Genomic DNA, 20,696 nt, shown 5'->3' with positions numbered 1-20,696 from the left:
TTCATGGAGGAAGGGAAGTGGGACAGGGCAGGCCTGGAAAGGTTTGGGAGCTTCCAACGCAAGGCCCAGAGGATCGAGGGACCTTCGGCAGCTCGGTGTCACCTCCTGCAACATGGGGACAACGCTCAACCCTTGTGAAAGATCACCCAGTGCAGCAAAGACCCTTTAGCAGCAGATCCCCCCTTAGTATTTACAGTATCATGGAACTGTGGAATATCTTGAGCTGGAAGGGCCCCATAAGGATCATTGAGTCCAGCTCCTGGCCCTGCACAGGACAAGCCCAAGAATCCCCCGCACATACAGAAAAGTGGAATCATGGAATACCCTGGGTTGGAAAGGACCCACAAAGATCATCAAGTCCAGCTCTTGGCTCTGCATAGGACCAGCCCAAGAATCCCCCCCACACACAGACACACGAGGAAAGACAGTGACAATCTCCAGGAAAACAAAGTGCAAGCAAGCAGCGATCAAATAAATCCAAGTCCTCTCTCTGTACCAGTTATATTTTCAATGGGAGAGAACTAAAATTTGTCATTTAATTAATTAAGGGATTATAGGAGTGGTGCTCCGTTTTACAAGGCAATAATCTGGCTCCCCAGTGGGTAAACTACAAGGCTGATGGCAGGGGTAGTTTATCACGGATTACAGCCAAGGATAACAAAACACTCAGCCCTATTATGCTACAAGTGAAGCTATTCTTATTAATAAAAAATAAGAGTAAATAAAGTAACCCCCACCACCACCTCAAATTCAAGAAATAACAGTCCCCTCCACCCACTGATATTTTTATAGGAGGATTTTAAAAAGCTGTAATAAAGCAAATGCTCTCTCTTCGGGGGGTTGCTGTGGGAACACGCTTGGGCTGCTCGTGTTGCTTCCAGCATCTCCTGCTCCAAGTTGGGCACTTGGCTCAGCTGGGAGGGACCCAGAGCACAGCCATGGGCTCTGGGGGGAAGGTTCTGCACTTCCAGCCCTGAGCACCCACACCAGGGTGGGGAGGGAGGGTTGGTATTTTTAGGAGCTCTGTGAGAAAGTGCTCCAAGAATGCGGCTCAGCAGCGGAGGGGGAGCATGTGCTGCAGAAACAGCCCCTTCTGCTCTCAGTGAAAAGGCACAGGAATCAATTATTGCTTAATATGAAAAAAAAAAAGGTTATTTTTTCTATTGCTGGGACAGTCAGCAGCTACACGGGCTGGAGGGGGTGAATTCCCTCCCCTCGCCCGCAGCGACAACCACCAAAGTGTGATGAGAGAGGAGCTGCCAGCTCTTCTCCCAAAAAAACAGGAGAGAGAGGCATCCACAGCACCAGGCTGTGTCTGGATTTATTAACTCCAGGGTCTGTGCAAACAGGACTCAGAAAGGATAAATGTCCCTGTCAGAAATGGGACGGGCTGGCAGCCAAACCACTGCCCGGCTCAGGACAGGGATAACAAAGGCAACCAAATGGCCCAGGACAGGGATAACAAAGGCAACCAAATAGCCCAGGAGCATCCACCCACCTCAGAGCAGCCCCCAGAAGTGACACAGGGCTGGCAGAGCTGGGGGTGGCCTGGCAGGGGATGGCAGCACCTTCAGCAGGAAGGGCAAATCCCACCCAAGGTGAGCCTTGAGGTGACACCAAAACAAGCCTGACTGGGGCCACGTTATGGACAGGACTCTTCATATCACCTTTCTAAACTTCTACTCAAGCTCCAAACTGGGAACTCCAGAATCCAAAGTGCTGCTAAGGAGACAGGGATCCCCCCTCCATCCGCAGCCACCTGATCCTTCTCCCAAAGGAATCTCCCTGGGCCCCGGAGCAGCTGCCTCTCACACATCTGCTGTGTCCCAACAGCGGACACATGAGCCGCTGTCATGACCTGCTCCCAAGGCATGGAGACACCCAGGTTTCCTTGGGAATTCTGAGCAGGCAGAAGGAGCCTCTGGTAGGGAGGGATGAAGAAGTCAAACCCTCTCCTGTGACAACAAACCACGGCTCAGATCAGCTCCCTGACATTGCAAAGAGGAGAAGCACAAAGGGATTGAACACCTTGGTCACCTGCACTCGAGGTCCAGAGCCATCATATGTGAACCCCACAGCTATCACACATCCAAAGCTGTTGTACCTGTTGTACCCAAAAGCCATCACACCTGAACCCCAGATCTATCACACCTGAACTCCAGACCTATTGCACCTGAGGTCTGGAGCCATCACACCTGAACCCCAAAAGCCATCACACCTGAACCCCAAAGCTGTTGTACCTGAACCCCAAAGCTGTCATACTCAAACCCCAGATCTATCACACCTGAACCCCAAAGCTGCCATACCCAAACCCCAGCTCTATCACACTGGAACCCCCGGCCCCAGAACGGCCACATGTTCATCTGGATGCAAAGCTCGACCATGTGGAGCCCAAAACTCCTCATCCTCAGGGCCAAGGATGCTGGTGAGCTGCTCCACAAAGGCACCAACTCTCACAGTTTGTTCTCAATTAATCACAGCAATTAGAGGTTCTCTGCCAGTCCAGCACCCCAGTTCAGAGCTGTGGCACTGGGACAGCAGCAAAGTCACCCAGCACTGAAGGGCAGCTGTGATGGCCCTCACTGCCAGAGCCAGGCTGGTGCTGGAAGTGTCTCAAGAGTCTTTAAATCACCCTCCTACGGTTAAGCTGGGCTGTGTGGGATGAGGTTGGGGATGTGTTTATTCCATCAACAAACAGATCTTGGTGTTAAACGTGAGCAGAGCTGTGCTGGAGGGAGATGCTGACTTCACAGGGCAGCCAAGTTGGGCTTTTTTAATTAACACAGGTCAGAGATCCGTCCTCGCCGCCAGCACCGGGAACTGCGGGGTCTCTCTGCCTTGTATCTGTGCTTCCGTAAAACCTCTCTGAGAAATTAAAGGACCAGGATCAGCTGCCAACCCCAGGGCTCTGACAGCACAGGAAAACCATCCCAGAGCCGATGGCACATCAGCTGCCCAGAGCAGGACAAAAAAACTGGGCCAACACACTGCAAAAGCCTCTGTTTCCTTGAGCTTGCAAAGTGTCAGCAGGATTTGCTCATTCCTTAAGGCAAGATTTAGCTGCTCGTTCACTGCAGAATATGACTGGTATGTACATACATGTGCTCAGATTTATGTCACATTTAGTCAGGATAAATTGCTTCAATAAATTCTGTCCTTAAGAAGAGGCAGAACGAGGAGCCGATTGGATACTGGGAGCACATTCCCATCCCTCTTCCGGCAGCCACGGGACAGTATTTCACTGTTTTGATGATTTTTAGCATGTTGGACACAGCAAGGGGAGGAAGAAATGCAGATTAGTGAGCACTCCAGAGCTCAGTCAGACACACCTGAGAGGCAGCTGCTGGCTTGAGGGAGCTGGAGAAGCATTTTCACCCAAACCAGACCGTCAGCCCCTCAGATCCCCCAGGACACGGCCACCCCTCACATCCCCTTCCATCACCTCCATCCCAATCCCCTGCTGCCCCCTGGACAAGGGCATCAAGTGGCAGGAACATCAAACACTAACAAAAGGTGTAACACTGACCTTGGCCATGAACCACAAGCCCAGGGGTGAAGTTCTGGACAAGGTTACAAGCAATGCCCAAGTGTGTCCAGTGACAGGATGATGTTGTCACCTCTAAAATTAAAATATGTATTTTACCCACCTAAACAGGTTCTCGGGGTAAGAGTTGGAGAGGGGAGAGGCTGCAGGTACCCAGCAAAAGCCAGAACCTTCCCTTCCCCTCTCAGCAATTCACTTGCTGCCCATCAGAGCCTCTATTCATCACGAACCACCCAACTGGGACCCTGGGCTGGGATGAGCTGGTTTTGCCCACCTCAATTACCAGAATTCCCACTTATTTCAAAGTTTAATCCTTCCTGCAGACACTGAAGCCAGCCCAGATGCTGCCGTCCCCACGGTACATCAGTCCATAAACCCAAGTGGTCCCAAAGCATGTTAACTAACCCATTAAGAGAAAACAGAGCCTGTTATCCTGGTCTAGATAGACACCGGGGGGGAATATTGGAAGTCCCTTAAAAGGAATTAGACGTATTACATGCATCAACAACAGCAATCAAAGACCAGCCTTCCTGAACAGCACGTCCCCCAGGACACGTGCTGGCACCTCATGGAACCCATTTGAAAAACTTCAATTTGGAAACAGCTTAGGAAGAGCCAGGAGAAGCGGGATGACGTTTCCAAAGCCCGCTTGGCACTTATGGAGCCTTTCCTCCAAGATGTTCCACATCCTTTAATTGCACTGTCTGAGCTTCACAGAGGAGTGTGTGCCCATGGCTCTGGGTGGCATCAGCCTGGTGACGAGGAAAGGGACACAGTCAGACTCATAATTGTCTTTAGCTCTGCCACCCACAGCTCTTTTCACAGCCCTCACCACAGCCACCCCACAGCCGGGCACTCGCACGCGTCGGGATGCAGTTGTGTGTTGGTGAAGCTTCCCCGGACCTGTTCCAGCTGAATTCCTGACAAATAGTTGAGGCTGGAAGCAGCCTCAAGCCAGGATTTGTAAATCTTGAGTCATGTCTCTTCTGGTTTGCCAAAGTCACGAGTGACTGGTCCCTCAAAACAAACCCTTTTCCTTAAACCTCAGCATGAAGACGGAAGAAGCTCCTGTCTCGTTCATTCTGCTGAACGTTGGGGATAGAGCTGGGCTGAAAAATGCTCTAAAAATAAGGCTCTATTGTTGTCCTTGCATGTGACTTGTCACTGCAGGAATGTTCATGCCCAACACTTGCGTCTGGGCCTTGCAGGACGAGCTGAAATGCTCCAGATCCCAACATTTGGGAGGAGACAAACACTGCTCTGTGTTGAGGTTGCCAGCACAGATCTCTCCCAGCATGGATCCCTCCCCAGCAGGGATTTCTCCCAGCACAGATCCTTCCCCAGAATTGATCCCTCCCAAAACAGATCCCTCCCAGCACGGATCTCTTCCCAATACAGATCCCCCTCCATCACAGATCCCTCACTCCTATACCAGTACAAGCACATTTATGGCTTATGCCCATAAACCATGAGGATAAACTTTACATTAATATGACCACAAAATTAAAGCTGGGGGTTGCACCAGCTATGAAACAAAACCAGAACTGCAGAGCAATCTCCTAAAAATAGGCTTAAACAGAAGAGACACACAAGCACGTTGCACGTTCTGCTGACAGAGTCTCTCTGCTAAGATTTAGGAAGACCTGAGTGAGGAATGAGCTGCAAAATGAGTCAGAAGAAAGAAAACTGCTGGAGAGAGGGACATCAAGAGCAAGGCTGTCCCTAGGGAAAGGTGCAGTTAAGGGCTGTGAGCTTCCAGGAGGGGAGCAGGCACCAGCAGGGACCACCAAACCTCCCTGTGCAGGAATTTCTGTAGTTCTTGTTCAGGTTCCAGTAAAGGCCTTGGGCTCCCATTGCTCCCTCACACCTGCAGCCTCCAAAAGGGCAAACCACTGCTGGAGCAAAAGGGACAATTTGGGGCATTTCAGCATTGATTTTGTAAGTGTGCCAAGAGTTCTGGTCCTGCTGGGAGCAGGGAGAGGGGAAAGGCAGACACATAGAATCACAGGATATTCCCAGTTGGAAGGGACCCACAAGGATCATCGAGTCCAGCTCTTAAGTGAATGGGGATCAAATCCCACACAAGGTAAATAACTGCTGGTGCCTGTGCTGGGATTGGTGCTGACTCCACACCCAGCACCCCAAAAAGGGTCCAACAGGGGATCCAGGCAGAGGGAGTTACCTGAGATGGGCAATGAGAGGAAAGCCACGTTCAGTGCCTGTATCCCTGCAGGACACACACTGCACAGGGATTACAGCTGCTCTGCTCTCCAAAACAAAAAGCTCCCTGCACAGTCACAAACCCCATCGCCCTCGGGCCTGCAGGAACAAGTCCAAGCAAAGGTGCAGCTGAAGGTGAGGTGTCTCTACCAACAGGCAGCACCACAAACCTGTTTGCAATCCTCCCGGGCTGTTAAATAGGGCAAAGAGTCCTCCAGAAGGGCAGAGGATCCAGGGAGGGCTGGAACTTAGGAGGAGAACTACAGCTGAACTACAGCTGTCAGGAGAACTGACAGTGGAAGCAAAGGCAGAGCTGGAGAAGAAACAGTGTCTTACCCACATATTTCCCCAAAAGAAAGTTTCATCACTGCCAGGGCCAGCCCGGGGTTCTGCTGCACCTCTGGCAGGTGAAGCTCATTTTCTCCTCAACTGAGTCATAGCTGCTCTTCTGTTTTTCACATCCAGTTTAATGCAAAAGGTAGAGCAGAGGCAGGAGTTAACTTCTGATGAGCCTGAGCTACATGGGATTAATTCTCAGAGACTAATGAGTCGCCAGGCCATCCCAGCTCCATCTGGGTAAGTTTGTTGAGCCCTGGGAGCCGTGCCAGGAGCTCTAACAACCAGAGCCGCAGCACAAACAAGCCCATTCAAACACAAATGGTGCTCGAGACACCAGCCCAGCCCCAAGGACAGGCAGTGCTGCTGCTGCTGCTGCTGGGAAGAGCAGAGAAACCCACAATAAACGAGATTATTATGGATGGCTGCACCCAAATCCGGGCTGTAGAATCCTCTTCCTACAGGGGGATACACAAATCGCAGGCAGACCCTGTAATTGCCACTGGGAGCTGGAGGAGAGGCCGGTTGCAATCACAAACCAAACTGCTCTTTGGCGAGCAGGAGGGAGAGGAAGGCAGCCTGACAGCCATTTCCAGCCAAGGAGAAAGAAGGAAGCACGAGGCACTGCCCCAAGCTCTCCAAAATAGTACAAGATTTCCACTAAAATGCAAGGAAGGAAACACGTTGCTTTGAGGCCAGGCCAGGAAAGGCTCCTCGTTATTTTTCTGAGTGCAGTCATTAACAGCTCTCTGCCCTGAGCTTCCTGGCCCTCAGAACCATTCCACACTCTGGATGGGTTGGGATCAGCAGGGTCACCGAGGCAGCAGCACCCAGGGAACACCCAGAGGGAACCCCATCCTTCCCCTGCCCTCGGCCAGGGTTTGGTGTTGGCATTCCTTGTCCCAGCCTGGGTTAACAGCCAGCACTGAAGTCATGATTGGGAGCACCATGATCCATCCTCAAGGAGGGGGGGGAAAACCAAGAGGTCAAGTTCTTCCTTAAAAAAAAAACAGAAGAAAAACTGCTTTCCCATGGAGGCTCCCTCGTGCAGGGTCAGCCCTGCCAGGCAGGGCTTGGGGCCCAACCTGCAAGAGCTGCTTTGTGCAGCCACTTTGGCACCTCATTTCCACTGGGGAACCACTGCTGGCCCCCGGACTGAATTCTGATGCCAGACTAAATTCGGTGCCTGCAGGGACTCAGGCACAGGGCTCGTCCTGCCCCTCTGGGTGCCCAGAGCTCTCCCTGGCCCTCCCATCTGTGATACACCCAAAGAGATTGCGAAAGACTTTCAGTTTTGCAGGGAGAGGCCCTCGCAGAGCTCAGTGCAGAGGCACAGGCAGCTCTTAGGCCTAAACTCTGCCTTTCAAGTTATTTCGGGGTGTGAGGGAAGGAGGGAGAGTGTTTGCTTTGTAACCAAAAAGCTGCAAGAGCTTAAAACTGTCATCTGGGAAAGGAGGCCAAAAGCCAGCGCTATAAAACCTGCTTTGGAGGCAGAACACCCTTCTGCTACATAAGCTTGATAAAGCAAACCCAACTGTATAAACTGGAATATTGGCATGGAATGTGCTTGAAGCAAATCCCCCACAGCCACACGGTATTTAACAAGTCGTTAACCACGATCACGCAAAGTGTCACCACTTACCCCCCCCTTTTGTGGGTGTTCAGCACTGCTCAGGCTCGTAGAGGATCCCCTGTGCACAAGAGCATCCCCAAGCAGCTGGAACACGATGGCCTCAGGGGTGTCAAAGATGCACAAACCCCTCACTTCTCACCCTGGAAGCGCCTTGGAGCATCACCAGCCCTGTTAGAAGAACGACCTCTCCCACCAGACATATGATTGGACCTAAAAGTGGCTCCAAAAGCTGCTCCTCAGCTCGCCCAGGAGCAGATGAACTGCAGATTATTCCCATGTGCTTTGGGAGAAGGAAGCGACAGCCAGGACCCAGAGCTGCTCTCCTCCCCTCAGTGTGAAAGATGGGACAGGGAGGCATTGTCAGAGTCCTGTCAAACGTAAACCAAACTCCAGCCAGAGGGATAACACGGGCCCCAGACCGGCACATCAGCCTTCAGAGCCTTCGCCCAGACAGAAAAGCTTTTTCCCTGCACTTAAAGCAACAAACCCCCTCGGCTGGGAGCTCCAGCCAGCCCACAGGGCTTTTCCCAGCACAGTTCCCACCAGTCCTCCCAAGGACACCAATCACTCAACGCTCTTAGTTCATCAGGACAAAGTGTCACTTGCTGACGCTGCCTCCAGGGTCGGGATAAAAGCGTTAGAGAGGCTCCATGTCCAGGAGCCTCCTTGCCTGGCCACCCTCCAGGTCAGATCTGGCCTGGCCTCTGCCTTCAGGGAGAGGTGTCAGAGAATGTCCCATGTCACCTCAGCTCAGCCACAGGTCTGCCCAGACACCACAAAGGGAAGGACAGCAGAGTTTTATCACTGTTGGGTTTCACACTTCACCAGAAGCTCAGGTGATCTGGAACTGCCCTCAGGAGGTCCCTCTGCTCACTCCCACTGAGCTGAGGACCCTGGTTTTCCAGTGCCTGGTGAGCACCTCTGGGGTTTGGGGGTCAGGTCTCACCACAAACAGCATCCCCTGGTCCCCCTTCTATGGGCAGAGTCTCCAGAGAGAAGCAGTTCCTGCTCTTCAAATCCTGACTTTTAATCCTTGCCAAACATCACCAAAGCAGCCATAGCTTGGCAAACCATGCCTGAGAGCCTCCAGCTCAGAGCCAAAGAGCAGATTTCCAACACCAAAAGGTATCTGTCCAACAGGCTTCATTGAAGCCTTGGATGAACACGAGACAAAACCCAACATAAACCAGCAAGTCAGCAACTTCCCTGGGCAAGAAGACGGAGAAAGACCATCTCTATATCATCCTCTTGTGACCAAGTCATGTTTCCCTCCTGGTTTCTGGAGGGAAGACAGACTCTGCAGGATGTCCCTAAGGTTGGTTTACACTAAGAGACAAGGGAGAGACTAAACTGCAAGACCCCCAGAGCAGGACTCGCTGGGAGCACCTGGACAGGGTGTTCAGTTTGATACCATCAAACACAGTGTCCACCTCAACACTGCAACGAGCAGCACAGCCCCAGGCACTGCTTGTGGCCATATGGTTGCTCCAGGACTTTTTCCAGAACAGGAAGAACTACATAGGAAGTCCCTGAGCCCTCCACTGAGGTCAGAAAAGCCACCACTGAGCCTGGGTCTTCAGACCCAGGCGTCCATCTGTCCCCAGGGTGATGACGGGCAGGAGCACATCCCATCCCACTCCAGCCAAGGAACACGGCATGAGCTTCCCCATGAGCTCAAGCAAAAGCTCTTCTTTCTTCCTACACACCTCAACTGAACCTGGCAGCCCAGTGAACAGCTATTCCAAAGGCAGAATCCCAGACACAGGCAGGCAGCCCCTGGATCTCGGCACTACGGCTCTCAGGTCGCCTCGTGTGTCTTCATTAACAGTGATCCATCTTCAGCCCTGCTCTCCCTCCCAGCAGGGACAGCAGCAGTGCCAGAGATCTACTACAGGAGAGAGAAATAATTCAGGTTTAAGGAAGGAAGGAAAAGCCTCCGAGACCCACTGTTCCTTCCCGAGCTGAGATAATTACAAGAAAGCCACGACAAGCCTTGGAGGACGCAGTATTTTACCTAGGAAATGCCTGAGTGACCTAGAAACTGGAGTCCCATTTCCTGAAATTATTTCACCACTTCAGAGCCCTTGTTTCAATGAAAGCAAGGGGAAAAAAAAAAAAGCTGCTGAAAATGAAACATAAGAGCCCAGGTCGAGCTGGAACATATTTTTCCCCGCAATGGGTGTGAATGGTTTGAAGGGGAGAGCAAAGGAACGGGAGAGTGAGAACCTATGGATAAAACTCCTGTCTGTGAATTAAAACAGCTGAACCAGCAGCAGTAGGATGGGGCCAGGAAGGCACTGTGCTCCTCTGCTCATAAAGGAAAAATATCCTGTCCCACCTGTTATTATTCCATCCCACCTGGGCACTTTGCTTTATTCAGCATTCAGAGGCGCACACGCTGCACGTCGCCGTGATTTGATACACGAGCCCTAAAATCAGAGGGGAGCAAGAAATATTCCAAACAGAAGCAATGTGTAGAAAGCTGGGGCATTACAGTGAGTTGTTTAAGTGTTCTGGGGGTGAACAGAGGCGTGATTTCCCAGGTAGGAGTTTTCCATAACTCAGAGGTGAGACCTCACGTGGGGCAGGACGTGGCGTCCTAAACGGGCTCCTACACACGGGGGCTTTGCAGGCACTGGAAACGGGGACCTGTCAAAAAGCAACGCCATGAAGCACCTCAGGAACAAATCCCACATCCCAAACAGCATCTTCTCCCTTCTCCACATGGAATAAAGTCCCATTTTCAAGCTTTCTGTCCCTCTGGAACCTCCTCGGGGATGTCTCTGTGTGGCTGGGAAAGCACCAAGTCCCAGAGCCAAAACTCTCCAAACCCTCCACCCGCAACTTTTGAGGGAAAAACCCTCAAGATCTGCAAAAGAACCATTTTTTTGATGTTGGAAAAGGTCTCCAGGATCACAGAATTCAAGGAAAACCTCCCAGGAAAGACATGGCAGCCGGAGCTTTCCCATGGGAGCATGCACAGGGAAAGATAGCACAGAATTAGTGAAAAACAGTCATAAAACCCTCAAACCCCTGAAAATATCCAGCAGGACACTGAGGCTGATCCATCAGGTGGGGAATTTTGAGGTCAGTTTTCCAAGTCTTCCTCCCATCCCAAGCTGCTGGTTTGGCAGCTCCAGCTCCTGAGACCCCCGAAATCCCACCCTCAGGACCCCCGGTGGGGGACAACGACACCACAAAGCACCTCAGGAACCAGGAAACAAAGCAGTGTGGGTTGGGAAGATGGGAGACATCCACACTGAGGGTCAACATCCCTTGGGAACTTCTCAGCACCTCCACCAGACAAGGCACTTGTCCATTAAACCACTGCCACACTCAGGACCACGACTGAGGATCCCGATGCTGAGCAGTGCTGGGCTCTGACACAAACTCCAGGGAGGTGACAGTGAGCTCTGCCATATAAAGACTCCAAAATCTGATTGAGGTCATAGATAAACCTCCCCAGCCCTGTTTTCACACTCTCAGTGTGCCCCATCCCGCTGGATGTTCTGCTGTGTCACATTTTTGGGGTCCAGTGGTGCATCCCGGGAGCTCCGGTGACAATCTCACTCCGGATCTCACCTCCCTCCACTCCTCATTTATTTTACCAACACTCAAACCAAAAAAAAAAAGGAAATATTTCTACTGCTGGAAGAGCAGAACAGTCAGCAAGTGGCTGCCAGACCTGCCTGCAGATCCCACCACAACGGGAACAACACAGGGGGAACCTCACATTAATTACATTAATTGGCAAAGCTTTCCCTCCCCACACACAGCTTCACCAGCCGAAGTTCAGCCTCACTTTCCAAAACTCCAAGGCTCTACAACACCTCCAGCCACGGACACGACCAGCCAGACCTCTGGAAACAATCGATTTTAAGTAATTGCAACCATTAATTGCTTAGCGATTAAAGATCTGCTGCCTTCGCCTCAGCAGACTCAGCACCGACAAGAGGCTTTGGGCAGCCACCCAAAAAGCCACGTTCTGCTCCAAGTGTGCTCTCCTCCCTCTGGAAGCAGTTAAAGGGGATAAGGCAGCTCGGTGACACAGGTATAAATACACTCACTTTCCCCGGCGCTGCCAAGTCCGTAACACGCCGAGGGCTGTGAACGGCGGCTTTTGGAGTAGGATTGTTATTCCAAACAGTGCTGAAGGTATTCGGAGCGAGGGCTCTGCCAGCCAGGGCTGGAAAACGTTCTCCATAAGCACAAAAACCCCAGCTGTGCAGAGCTCTGCTCCCTGCAGCACCACGGGCGTCCCAAAGGCAGGGAAGGGGCGAACTCCGAACCACGGAGCGGTTTGGGACGGAAGGGACCTCGCAGACCCCCTCACTCCAAGCTTCACTCTGCTCTGGACTCCAGCCACAACTTGCATCTCACACTGAAGGAGCTCAAATGTCTTTTTTTTGGGAGAAGGGGAGGAAAAAGTCTGAATACTTGCTGCTTTTAGGGCTTTTTGGCAGCCTTGCCCACAAAGGGAGCTCAGAGCTCCGTGGAGAAACCCCAGCGTGGGCAGCAGCTGGCAGGGCGGCTTTGTTTGTCCATGAACCAGCTCCCCTCGGCTGGCACAGTGGCTCCAGCACTGCTGAGATCCCTCACACAGGGTGGGACAGCCAGTGGCATTCCAGACTCTCCGGGGCCAGCTCGCTCCTGCAGTGGGAGCGGCAGCGCCGTTCCCAGTCCCTGCGCTGCTCCCTGGGAGCCACACGCACTGCTTTGGGTGGAAAACCTCAAGAAACGGCTGCTCTCACTTGGGAGCTCCACTCTGCACCTGTCCTGGGGTCCCCTGCTCACCTCCTGCAGCAAACACAACACTTGGGGCTCAGGGAATTCACCTCCCTCCCCCCAGCTCAGAGGGAGAGCCAAAAAAACCCCGCAATAAACCTGGGCTTAGCCAGGGTGAAGCCCCCCCTGTGCTGGGGCTGAGGAGGGCCCCGAATTCCTGGTGTTCCAAACCCAAGGGTCCCACTCCACAAAGGCACAGGAGGACTGACTCTGCCCCAGGTGTGCAGGAGGGGGGAAAAGTGAAGGAGCCTCCTGGAATTCCGAGCAGGAAACTGAACTTCAGAGAAGAAATTAAGCCAAACCCCCCGCGAGCCAAGACTAATTGCAGCAAAACACACCACAAATACCAGCTCTGGAGAGGGAGAAAAACCCCAGCACGAACATCAACCAGTGGCTTGGAGAGGAACCTCTGTGGGCACCTCCATGGCTGGACAGTGGGAATGGGCAGTGGGAGCGGACACTGGGAATGCTGGTGCTCTCCAAGGCATGTCCTGCAGCTCATCTGGGAGCTGAGGCCACAGGCAAAGCTGGGCCAGGCTCAAACTCCAGCTGCACATGGCTTAAGCCAGAACTTTTTGGATCTGGGGAAAGCCATTTGAAGAACTGGAGAATGTGAAGAACTGAAGAATGTGAAGAACTGAGTGGAACCAAGAGATTCACTGAGGATTTCAAGCAGGAATCCACCAGCCAGACAAAAGCTGTGCTCTGAGCGCTGACCGAATCCATTTGATACCCAAAGGGAAGCAGAGCTGTAAACCTGCTTTTGGTTTAGTCTCTCTAAGCAGATTCCCACACACCTCAAGCCCAAACAGGAACCACTTCTGGCTCCCCAGGAAAACCCAGGCCGCTGGCTCAGCCCACCCCACTCATCCATGGTGCTCCCAGTCCCTTGGAGCCAAAACTGTGAAACCAGATCGCCTGAAATGGGGCAAAAATAATTAATGAATTACAGGAAGCAACAGGTCCCCAGTCCTGAAGGTCTGTCACAAAAAGGTTATTTTCTCCCAGCATTTCCTCTCTGACTGCAGCACAGTTCGGAGCTGAATGACCGGGGGAAGAGCAGTTTTGGAAATCTGGCCTCAACTCTCAGTGCCAGGAACGTGAAAACAAACAAACAAACAAAAAAAACAAAAACCAAGAAGGAAAAAAAAAGTCCCCAAGAAAGTCCAGAGGATAAATAAACCCAAACAGACACGCAGCAGCATCATATGTGATGCAGCAGAAAATGAGTCCAAAGCCAAATCCAAGCCAGAGATGCTTTGCTAACACACAAACCACACTGTGGGTGCAGAGCCTGTTATGCTGAGCCCTTCCAAACACAGCTCCACGTGTCTCCACTGTCCCCCCTCAGCACAGCTCCTGTTCTTCCAGCTGCCTCATCCCTGGAACCGCCGTGAGCTGAGAGCAGCTCCCGGGGCTTCCAGGAGCATGGAAGGAGCATCTGTTTTCTTAGAAGGGTCTGGGTTGGAAGGGACCTTTAAGGTCATGTGGATCCAACCCCAAAGCCTCCCAGCCACCCCCCCACCCGCTTGTGCTTCCTCTCTCCAACTTCCCCATCTCCCAAAACAGGAGAGGGAGATTCCCTGCCCGCCCCATGCCACATCCCCAAACCCCCTTTTATCCATCCTGAGTGTCCTCCTCACCCAGTGTCTTCTCTGGCAGGGCTCTGAGGGGTTTTGGAAGAGATGGGAATAAAGATGTGACCGAGAAGTTGGGATTTTTTTGAAGCCACGTCCTTTTCTTTTGGCCATCTCCCTCCACACCTCCCAGCCATGCCATGGGGATCCCGACTGTGCCACAGGGATTGCAGAGTGCTTCCACAGGGACTCAGAACTGCCACAGTCAACCAGCTCAGAGAGGAACCTGCACCTGCCAAGGTGGGCTCAGCAAGGCCTGTTCACCTCACACCTTCAGCTCACAGCGAACAAACCAAGCCAGAGCGCTAAAGGAGCCCTGGGAAATGCTGGAGAAGGCTGGAAAACAAGGAACCTTGGGAAAGCAGAAATACGAGGAAGAATAAGTAGAAATTCCTGTCAGAAACAGCCCTCACCAGGGCAGAGCCAAGTCAGAGTGAAAGAGGAATTGCAGGAGGGAGGTTTAACACATTCCCGAAGTTTGTGTTCAGCTCTTCCTTCTCCTCATCCGAGGGGAGGGAGGGAAGATCCCAGTCTCCAGCGCTCTGATGCAAACCACGTCCAGCTCCGAGCTGTTCGGTGTCAGAAGGATATTGGCAAATTGGAAGGGATTCAGGAAAACATGGATAACAGCTGGAGGGATTGATTTCCAAGGGAAGATTAAACTATCTGGACGCAGAGCAGGGAGGAGGGTGGACACCATCCCTGTGGACAGTTCCTTGCCAGGCAAGTGCCAGGGAGCAGGGGAAGGGTCCAGTGTCCCACAGCTCGAGATCACCAAGGGCTGGCACCCAACTACAGAAATCCAGGGCTGTGTGGTCTCCCAGCTCCTCAATTCCCAACCAACTTCCAGCATCAGGAAAAAAACCCTCTTCTGAGAGAAGTCCTTCGTTACCAACCTGGTGGGTTGAGTTCACCCCCCACCTGCTGGTGGCTCTCCCGAGCCCTCCATCACTTCAGCCCCGTGAAGCATTTGGAGTTGGCAGCAGGACTCCCCCCCTCCTGCCACAGGAGGTTGAATGTGAGCTCTGGCTCGAAGGAAATGAGGATGTCAACCCTCCTCGTTTTCCAAACGGGAATTTGGCTGCTCAACCCACCTCCCACACCTTCTCCTCCGCATTTAAACACTGGAGTTATTCTTAGTCTCCGCTGAGAAAACCCCAATGTAAAACCCCGTCCAAGAAAGCCAGTGGTTGGAATGGCTGTGGATTCCTCCCTGGTGTTTTAGGGAGAACTAGAGAAGCTCTCTGGACCATCCCTGGGGGAAGAAAATCCCTGCCCAACAGGCACAGTGGAATGGGAAGTTCACTGCAGTTGGTGACACTTTTAAGTTGAACCAGAGTATCCTTAGAGGGACCTGAGCAGGGAAAGGGGTGACACCTCCACAGGGACAATGAGGGACTCGGGGAAGAGGCGACAAAGGAAGGGGCAGAAACAGCAAAAGGGGGCAACCTGAGCAGAACAAAGAGTTTGTGGGGTCTCACAGGGGTTGTCTCACACCTGAGCCAGCCCATCCCTTCCCGAGGGGCTCCAAACCAGCGCTCCCAGCAGTGGGAAGTGACAGCTCCGAGCTGGAGCTGCTGAGAGGCGACAGATCCCACAGTGCCAGGTGAGCAGGGGCAGGAGAACCCTCCCCAATTCCACCAGCTCATGGGAGTCAGAGCCCTCAAAGCCCCCCAGAGGGAATTAACCGCTGGCTCTGACTTCAGAAGAAAATTACTGAAACTCTCCAATTGCTGCTGTTTGCACGTTCCTGCTGCTTCCTTCACTCACTGGGGGAGTCACTGACCCCCTGGGACTTGAGAGCTCCCCACCTCACCCCCATCCTCACGGGCACCTCTAACCCCTCCATGTCCCTTCCACACCTGCTTCCCACACTGAGCCCCCCACACATGGCTCTGGACACCCCCCGAGCTGCCCCAGAGGAGTCACAGGCCACCACACTGTGCCCAGACCCCTCCTCACCCCGGAGGACCGAGTCCAACCTGAGGGGCTCCCCCAGGACCCCCCCCAAGGCTCCTCCAACCCCCCAAGTTCCTGTATCTCCCACCCCCAAGGACACCCCATGCCTCTGCAGGGCCCCCCAGGCCCTGCACACCGAAGGGTCTCCCATACCCAAAGACATCCCCCCCATTCCCTCTCAGCTTCCAAAGCGCCCCCAACCCCTCCCAGACCCTCAAGACCCCCCAGTGCCTCTCCAGGGCTCACTCCCACGATCCCCAAGACCCCTCTCTCTTTAAAGCCCCCTCACATTTGCAACCCCCCTCTCGCTCCCCCTATTCGCAATTCCTCATATTCCCCGGGGACCCACACCAGCCTTGAGACACCCCCCCCCAAGCCCCTCTAGCCTCCCAATTCCGCGGTTCCTCTGCCCTGAGTCCCCTCCAGACGCCCCCAATGCCGCTGACACCCCTAGACCCCCCCCAGACCCCCAATTCCGGGGTCCCCCCCCGGGGCCCCCTGCGCTCCCCCCGGCCCCGCCCGGGCCCCTCGCTGCTCCTCGGCCCCGCCCCGGGGGGCTGGGCTTCACCGCCATTGGCCGTCGCGTCCGCCGCTCGGGAGCTGCGCGCAATCCGATTGGCCCGGGCACGCTGTCAGTCAGCCAGGGGGGCGGGGCGGGCGGAGCCGCTGCCGCACGAAAACTCGGGGAGAGTTGTGGGGGGGAGGGGCCGGCCGGGGGTCCCACCGCCCCCGGGGCTCCCCGGGGCTCCCCCGCGCCACCGCCGCCACCGCCGCCGCCCCAGAGCGGCCCCGCCGCCGCCGCCCCCGGTGCCGCCGTTACCTGAGGGAGCCGGGGCCGGGGCCTCGCGCTGGCGCCGCTCGCGCTGGGGCTCGCGCCGCCCCCCCCGCCGCGCCCCCCCCCGAGCCCCGCCCCGCGCGCGAGGCTCTCGCGAGACCTGCGGGGAGGTAACGGCGCCGTGGCCAATGGGAGGCCTCGGGGGCGGAGCCTCGCCGCGGAGGGGCGGAGACTGTCATACCCAGTGGGCGTGGTCAATGAGAGGACCCGCCCAGAAAGTCCCACCGGGCTGCGGGGACCGCGACACGTGGGGACCGGGGGACACCGAGGGAAACCGCGACCCCCGGGACACCTCGAGCCCCGACACGGCCGGAACCGGCCCCTCGGGACTCCCCAAACCCCAGACACGGCCGGTAACGGTTCCCCGGGACACCCCAAACCCCAGACACGGCCGCGAACGGCCCCCCGGGATACCCGTGGACACCTCAAACCTTTCTCCTGGCCCCAGGCTGCGAGACACCCGGTCCCGGTTGAGGTGTCCCCACAGGGGGGATGTCCCTGCAGGGATGGACAGAGGTAACAGCCCGGGAGAACAGTGGTGTCCCCTGTCCCCTGAGGGCTCCGGGTTGCACCGGGGCTCAGCCCCAGGCACCTGGGGGGACCAGTGCCAGCTGCACCAAGTGACACCAGACAGGGACACCAAGGAGACACGAGGAGCTGAGAGACCGTCATCAAACCGTCTTTATTCCCTGCCCGGCCGTGGCAGGGCCAGGTCCCCCCCCTGCCCCCCGGCACTCCCGGCTGGGCAAGGGGCCGGGCACAGAGGGGCATCACCATCACCGCCACCACCCCCCGCCCCGTCACATGGCGAAGAGGATGAGGAAGGCCACCATGAGGCAGAAGAGCCCCATGGCCTCGGAGAGGGCAAAGCCCAGGATGGCGTAGGAGAAGAGCTGCTGCTTGAGCGAGGGGTTCCTGCAGGGAGGGGAGGAGCGGGGGGAGGTCAGGGGGGCACCGAGACCCCCCGCCCGCCCCTCCACCCCCCCTGGAGCCCCCTGACCTGGCGTAGCCGATGATGAGGCTCCCAAACACGGTGCCGATGCCGGCGCCAGACCCGGCCACGCCCACGGTGGCAGCGCCGGCCCCGATGAACTTGGCGGCCGTGTCGATGTCCCGGTGGGCAGCGCTCGTCCGGAGGGTCCGGGGGGCTCCCGCCTGCACCTGGGGGTGGGAGGGGGGGGCAGGGTGGGCTTAGCCTCACCCCAGCCCCCTCTCGGGCCTCGGTTTCCCCACCGAGGAGCCCCAGAGTGGGAGGGAGTCATAGTCACTCCCCTGTGCTTTCCCAGGGCACTGAGCACCCCCAGACCCTCCCCATGTACCCCAGAGAGGGTGGGGGGCACAGCCACCTCCCTGTGCTTTCCCAGGGCACTGAGCACCCCCAGCCACCCCCGTGCCTCCCAGCCCAGGTGTGTTACCTGCTCTGGCCGGGCCTCGGGGCTGCTCAGCACTGCAGACGAGAGGGGCTGGCCCAGCACCCTCGAGCTCCTCCTCACCTGCAGGGCACACACACCCCTCAGATTTTGGGGGGGGACACCCACCCTGCACCCCCCAGGGCACTAAAAACACCTGGGGGTCCCCCCCACACCGAGGCCACTGCTGCCACTTCTGGTACCCCCTGAACACGCTCAGCCCCTTGGCAGCACCCAGATGGGGGCGAGGTATCCTGGCACCCACCACTTCAGGGGACTCCCCGAGCCCCCCTCAGCTGCCAGAGCCCAGCCTGAGCACGTCACTGCCAGCACCGTGTCCCCGTCAGTGACATCAAGGGGTGGCAAAGGACCCATCACCCAAGTGGCCAAGCCCCTGGGCACCGCTCACCTGCCAGGGCTCAAACCTGCACAGATTGTCCCCAAAAACCTCCCTGTGTCCCCAGGAGTCGGGGGGGAGGTCACACATCACCCAGCCCCCCCCCCCACAGAGGGAGGGAGAGGGGCTGTCACTACTCACGAGCGCGGGAGCTGAGACGAACTTTGCACAGGTGAACATGGCGAGGGCACAGGGGGCACGTGTGGGGCACGGCTGGAGGGATGGACACACGTGGGACACGGCTGGAAGGGACACACGTGAGGCTGGAGAGGACACAAGCAGCAGGGGTCTGGCCCCAGGGGTGACCTCAGGCCAGGGGGTCACACAGGGCACACACAGTGGAGAGGGGGAAGAGAAGTGTCACTGTCACCCAAGTGACAGCTCCCAGCAGTGGCACCGTGGTGGCTGTTTGGGGACAGTCGTTGCAAATCCTGGGGGTGTCACCCCCCGTGGAGGGGAACAAGAGTTCCCAAGCAGACTCTGGTCACCCCTCAGCCAGGAGGGTCCTGGGCACAGTCAGAGACTGGGGCTGCTCAGGGCACCTGCTGGGCCTTGGGGGGCACGGCCTGGGGACCCCCAGCCCTGGCAGGGGACGTGGGGGCCGGGGAAGGAACGACCCCCCAAACACAGAGGGTCCCCCAAAGCTCAGCGGGTGAGGGGCTGCCCCAGCCGGCTCCTTTTGGGGAGGGGGGGCCGGCCCTGTCCCCCCTCACAGTGTGTGTGGGGGCTCTATTTGCCTCCCGTCCCGAAGGACTCCGGATCCCCCCTGCAGCCCCCCCGGGGTCTGTCCCCCCTCAAGGGCTCTGTCCCCTCCAATCTTCCCTGTCCCATCCCTACGACTCCCTTCCCCCGCCAGCCTCTCCCTGTCTCCCTCAGCCCTCCCTGTCGCTCCTGTTCCCCCCCGTTCCCTCCCGGTCTCTCCCCTCACCGGGCTCCGCCGGGCAGGTCGCGGTGGTTCCCTGTGCGCAGGCGCGGCCGGAAGTGACGCAGGGAGGCCACGAATGCCGCGGCAGCGCCCCCTGCTGGCCGGGAGGACACGGAGCGGGCCGGGGGCGGGGCGAAGCCGCCTGCGCCCCCTGGCGGGAAAGAGAAGGGGGGTGGGGGGGGATGTTCATGCATGTTCATGTGTGTGTGAGTGTGTGTGCTCACATGTGTTCATGTGTGTGTTCATGTGTGTGTCTGTGTGTGTGTTCGCGTGCGTGTTCACGTGTGTTCGTGTGTGTTCACCTGTCCGTGTACGTTTGTGTGTGTGCGTTCACGTGTTCACGTGTGTCTGTCCCTCATGTCCCCAAATCCCCCATCCCCCCAATCCCCTCATCCCCCCTGAACCCCTCAGAACCCAAACCCCCTCCTGCAGCCCCCCCGCACCCCCCCAGCTCCCCGCACCCCCCTCTCCTCCATCTTTCACACACACACACACACACACACACACACACACACACACACACACACAGACACACACACAGGCACACACAGACACAGACACAGACACAGACACACACACACACACACACACACGCACACACCCCCTTCCCTCCTTCTTTGCCGTTTTTCCCCCTCGTTTTCCCATTTTATTGTTTTATTCCCGCTTTCAGCCGCGGCTCCATTTGCTGCCGTTGACCTGAACGGCTCAAATTAAAACCCCAACTTTCTGTGCGCCGAGCGGGGGGGGGGATCGGAGGGGCCCCCCCTCACTCTCCCCCCCTCCTCGGTGTCCCCCCCCCCCCGGTCGCTGATGGGTTTAATGTCCCCGTAATGGCTTTGACCTTGCGATTAATGGTGGGATCGGCGAAGCCGCCGCGGCGTGACGGGGGCTCGGGGGGTGGGGGGCACGGGGGGTGTCCCTCACTTTGTAGGGGGGGTTGGAGTCGGGTAGGGTTGGGGAAACTGAGGCGCGAATGGGGCACGGTGAGGACTGATATGAATTTGGGGAGTGGGAAG

General features: G+C 56.2%; 2 protein-coding genes across 4 annotated transcripts in view; both read right to left on the bottom strand.

Moving 5' to 3' along the window:
• Nucleotides 1–16,999, bottom strand: part of LOC116800047 (cyclic AMP-dependent transcription factor ATF-7) — a 59,299-nt gene extending 42,300 nt beyond the window's left edge. Inside the window, exon 1 of one of the 3 annotated variants that reach the window (XM_032713586.1) lies at nucleotides 16,935–16,999. The gene's annotated coding sequence lies outside the window, so the exon portion shown is untranslated. Of the gene's footprint in view, nucleotides 1–3,526; nucleotides 3,549–9,439; nucleotides 9,593–16,934 lie in introns of those variants that run through there. The other 2 variants (XM_032713587.1, XM_032713588.1) reach the window with 2 other exon arrangements.
• Nucleotides 17,000–17,607: 608 nt separating this feature from the next.
• ATP5MC2 (ATP synthase membrane subunit c locus 2) lies at nucleotides 17,608–19,738 on the bottom strand. Its single transcript, XM_032713631.1, has 5 exons — nucleotides 19,684–19,738; nucleotides 18,897–18,997; nucleotides 18,365–18,442; nucleotides 17,950–18,110; nucleotides 17,608–17,864 (listed from the first exon to the last, which is right to left on the bottom strand). The coding sequence occupies exons 2-5, from the start codon at nucleotides 18,933–18,935 to the stop codon at nucleotides 17,750–17,752; spliced, it is 393 nt and encodes a 130-aa protein (XP_032569522.1). The 5' UTR covers nucleotides 18,936–18,997; nucleotides 19,684–19,738; the 3' UTR covers nucleotides 17,608–17,749.
• Nucleotides 19,739–20,696: the final 958 nt, after the last annotated feature.

The sequence above is a fragment of the Chiroxiphia lanceolata genome, chromosome 30 (genome assembly GCF_009829145.1).
Source record: "Chiroxiphia lanceolata isolate bChiLan1 chromosome 30, bChiLan1.pri, whole genome shotgun sequence".
NCBI lineage: Eukaryota > Metazoa > Chordata > Aves > Passeriformes > Pipridae > Chiroxiphia > Chiroxiphia lanceolata.
This window is presented reverse-complemented; position numbering and strand designations above follow the sequence as displayed.

What these genes read in the sequence shown, in the direction of transcription:
- ATP5MC2 (XM_032713631.1), bottom strand. Translation starts at nt 18,935, where the DNA reads ATGTTCACCTGTGCAAAGTTCGTCTCAGCTCCCGCGCTC. An exon ending in CCGAGGCCCGGCCAGAGCAG is followed by an intron (nt 18,111 to 18,364) that starts GTAACACACCTG and finishes TCCCACCCCCAG; the next exon opens with GTGCAGGCGGGAGCCCCCCG. An exon ending in CTCATCATCGGCTACGCCAG is followed by an intron (nt 17,865 to 17,949) that starts GTCAGGGGGCTC and finishes CCCTCCCTGCAG; the next exon opens with GAACCCCTCGCTCAAGCAGC.